This window comes from Fusarium subglutinans, assembly GCF_013396075.1.
Source record: "Fusarium subglutinans strain NRRL 66333 chromosome Unknown NRRL66333_c0000478, whole genome shotgun sequence".
Classification (NCBI taxonomy): Eukaryota; Fungi; Ascomycota; class Sordariomycetes; order Hypocreales; family Nectriaceae; genus Fusarium; species Fusarium subglutinans.
In genome coordinates, this window is record NW_023502541.1 from 3997 (window position 1) to 8435 (window position 4439).

General features: G+C 47.6%; 1 protein-coding gene across 1 annotated transcript; it reads left to right on the forward strand.

The window, feature by feature from the left end:
• Positions 1-255: 255 nt before the first annotated feature.
• Positions 256-3951, forward strand: FSUBG_14025 (ferric reductase Fre2p; the record flags this gene model as incomplete). The annotated part of the gene is made up of 7 exons (XM_036678977.1): positions 256-791; positions 838-2415; positions 2486-2507; positions 3299-3357; positions 3404-3593; positions 3652-3739; positions 3785-3951. 7 exons carry the CDS (start codon positions 256-258, stop codon positions 3949-3951), a joined length of 2640 nt encoding a protein of 879 aa, XP_036530515.1.
• Positions 3952-4439: the final 488 nt, after the last annotated feature.

The window sequence follows — 4439 nt, forward strand, 5'->3', positions numbered from 1 at the left end:
AAACCAATAGCCGTTGTCCAAAACGAACGATATCCGGCGATCAAGGATCTAGAATGCAGCCATGGAATCTTGTAATGGGTCTTTTCTTAAGAATCACCGTTTATGGAACAAGAGGCATTTTATCCAGATTGGTCTGCAACCCTACTTAAGAATCAACTGCCGAGCACAATTTAAAGCGCTTCTGTTTCTCGGCTCATTCAGGTCATCATCATTTATTGATCTCGTTTCTTCTCTTAGCCTTCATCAGTAGTCATCATGTGGTCTTCCACTACAATGCCGGCATTAGCAATCGTGCTGTCAGCACTTTCTTTCATCCCCAGCACGTTAGCCACAGTCCCTCTTGAAGGCTATGGTAGGGACGACTACCCAGTAGATTGTGCCCAGGCATGCTCATACGCCATGCCCTACAACCTCGACTGTCCTGAGTACGCAGGTATGACAGCGGAGGAGAAAGCAGCTGCATACCCATCAGCGGCATGCTTCGCCAACGATACCTCTTACTTGACCTCGATCGCATACTGCATCCACAGTTATTGCCCCAAGACTGTCAAGATCTACAAGATTGAGTACTTCTGGGAAGTCAAGATGATTTACGACTCTGAAGCCTTGACGATTCGATGGTCTTACCCTGAAGCCTTGGCTCAGGTCAACACCACAACTCCACCGAAGCCAATGTCTCCAGACGAGACGGTGTTGAACCGTACCATCTCTATCGATGCCACTACATATCAGAGCTATATGAACGGTGTAAAAGGATACAAGGCCGTAGCCAAGAACGAGTCCATGTACTCGTAAGTGGCTCTTTCTCGTGACACCAACAAAACTGACCATCCATAGGATCCTGGCCTTCATGACTTGTGTCATGGTCCCCATCGGCTTCTCCCTGCTTCGTTTTGTCCCCCTCCCAAGCTCATGGAGAAGCAAGTTTTACGGCTATTTTATAGACCCACCGGCTTGGGGTAGGCAGCACAGCGTAGCTACACTGGGGATTGGTATGGTCCCTACCCGAGGTCAAGCTCTTTTTATCCTCTACCTCATTGGCATCAACTGCCTGGCAACGTTTGCAGGATACCCCAACTACGCTCCCAACGGCATCTTCCCAGACCGCCACTATGAGCTAATGCGTCATATTGGCAACCGTGCTGGTTCCGTTGCATTCGCCAATATCCCCGTTGTTATCCTCTATGCTGGTCGTAGCAGTGTGCTACTCCGTCTAACTAACTGGTCTTACTCAACCTTCCTTCTCCTCCACAGATGGACTGCCACCATCTGCGTAGTGCAAGTAGCCCTCCATTCGCTTCTTTGGCTTCGAATCATGATCGAGGGAGACTCGTATCCTTTGGTCCTTACATACCCGTACTGGTATGTCGGTATTGTTGGAACTGTCGCCTTCTCCGCCTTGATACCTTTCTCGATGCTTCCAATCCGAAAGATTATGTATGAGGTCTTCCTCATTACGCACATAGTCTTGACGATCGGCGCTCTGGTAGGTTCTTGGTATCACATTGTTTTCCTTTACGAAGACAAGGGCGGCTTTGAGATCTGGCTCATTATCGCTTTTGCTTTTTGGGGCCTTGAGAGACTGCTCAGGATTCTGCGTGTCTCCAGATATGGTATCAAGAAAGCGTACGTCACTCGCATCGATGACAAGTATCTGCGAATTGACATCCCTGATGTTGATGCTCATGGTCACTGCTTCGCTTACTTCCCTACTCTGTCCTGGCGCGTATGGGAGAATCATCCTTTCTCAATCGTCAACTGCAGCAAAGGCCAGCTTGATGGAGAGTCCCTGACCCCAAGCTCCGCTTCGCACACACAGTCTGAGAATGAAGGCGCAATTTCACCAACTGAAGCCTCAGCCTCTAAAGAGATGGGAGGCGCCATGTCCAACATCCGCCAACTCCGAGTTCAGTGTAACGCTACCAAGCCCGGCATCACTCTGTTCGTCCAGAACCTTCGTGGTATGACCGCCAAGCTCGCAAAGAAAGCCGACACAGGCATCGCTATCCCGGTCCTCATCGAGTCCTCTTATGGCCACGAAGACATCAGCCGCTTCGAGCCCAACACCGAATACCCGAACACCCTCGTCATCTCTGGTGGTGTCGGCATTGCTGGCGTCCTTTCATCTCTCCAAGCCTCCCTGTCAATGTACGCTAAGCCCCTGGGAACCACTAAGCTGTACTGGGGAATCAAAAGTAAGGGCCTTGTCGATGTTGTCAAGAGTATGATTGTAGGTTATCATGCCGCTGGAGCAAAAGAAGGTGGTGAATCCTCCAACTGGGGCCATATCGAGACCCATGTCTCGGTTGGCGAGCGCATGGACATCAAGAGAGTTTTGACGACGGAATTGGAGAACGCTATTGGTGGAACCACAGTGGTTGTCTGTGGGCCACATGCCATGTGTGATGAAGCTCGGTATGTCTGCGCTGCAATGGCGAGACATGGTGTTGTTGTTCGTTATGTGGAAGAATCCTTCACTTGGTAGATACATCCAAAATTCGGAGGAGGTTAGCAAAGCTTTGAAAGAATTGGTAGATAGTTTATGATATAAATTTTGTTCTTGTCTATTTCAGTTTCATCAATAGTGCATTTGGCAATGTCGATCCAGGGACCTACTGAATACATTAATCGGAATTTGCCAAGATCGGGATTACTGGAATCCCAACCTGCCAGGTACTGACAGCATTGAATACAGATGGCTAAATTATTCTTCGGCCCTATAAATCCTTTAAGAGTGTGAGAAGTAGCCTGCCCTTAATAGGTCAGTACCCCTTGTTATCGGCGATTTAAACTGGCTAAAAGATACTATTGGTGAATAAGATTCCAGCACGGCTTAATTATGATCGTTGCGGGCGCCAAGATGCGAGAGTAATGGTACTTGGCATCTCGAATCGAGTCTTATCTCAATTTTAGAGTATTATAATTCCTTCGAAGGATTTGACTCAAATCCCAAGAGGCAATGACTGTGGCGTTGGCCGGCTGATATGTAGACCATGAACATGTGAGAACAGTGGGTTGTAAGCCCAGAAAGATAGCAAGGGTTATGTAAAGTATGCTGTCGGTTAACTCTGTAAGTCTAAAAAAGTACAAGTAGCTCAATAGCTCGTAGCTTTTAGAGGTTTACTTAATCTAAAAGGTTTCTGTCTCAATGCGTTTATCTATTCTCTTCACCGGCGTTATAGCAGACCTTACGGCAGCTCGAAGCATCTAAGAGCAAGCTGTATCGAGCCTCGAGTTATCTCATTATATGGCAGGAACACATCAACCTACTTAGGCTCGATACTGACATCTATAACAGCTTGCCGATATAAATGAAGACCATGCTCGCAAAGATATTGACGATGCTATTGCCATGGGGTATGTATACTGATACTATTGTGATTTGACTAATTACCCTGGCTAGCCTCGACGGGTTTATTCCCAACATTGGATATCCTAAACTCGACTGGGTTCCAAAAACCCTGAGCCAACTGTATGACTATGCCGACGACCTCGTCAGCAAAGGGAGAAGGTTCGGGCTGGCCCTTTCTTCTGACCTATATGCAACTGGCGCTTGGTACTACGACAAGAAGCTCGATAATGACTTTGGAGGTGTACGTATGACCTTTAGGTACTTCCCTTAGCCCAATGCTAGCCTAACTGATGATGTAGCCAAAGGAGTATGAGGCAATACTAAAGAGTTTTCTTGGCCGTAACTCTTACCTCCGTTACGGACCCAAGAACTTCCCCTTTATCATCAGTAGGTCTGAATTCGCATACAAGGTTCTATTGCTGACATATACAGGCTTTAGCACAGGTAGACAGACCGATAAGGACTTCATTGAATGGAAGGAATCTTTTGCCAACGAACTGTATTTCGTCCCTGGCATTGATGACACTCTCGGATTCTGGAAAAATCATCCTGCCTGGTGGCAGTATTGGGGGGACATCATCGACGGAGCCAGTGTATAGGAGTCAGCCTGGCCCGAACTCAATGGCAGCAATGAAGGTGACCTGTCCAAAGATATCAAGGTTATGGTCCCTCTGCAGAAAAAGGGTAAAGCCTTCATGATGCGTATGCCATTCCTGTATTGTTAGCCACTACCTGGACTATTAAGCTCCTCTAGCCATCAGAATGCTTCAGTACAAAAATGCGGTAAGTCAAGAATTGATATAGGATTGGAAGACGGATACTAATTGCATTGCTAGTACTGAGCGAACTTGTATCGTCGTGGTGAGATGAACGTTGTGAAGAGAATGGAGAACATCCTTAGCATGGATTCTCAACCCGATATCAGCCAGCTTTTGACTTGAGTAAGTACCGTTACATCGCAGCAAGGCTCCCGATCACTGACAATGCGCAGAATGATGGACCCTAGAGTCATCACTTCGGTAACCTCTGGCCCGAACAGAACACGGATACCCAACCCAACCAATACGGTCAGCCCCGACGGTTCCGA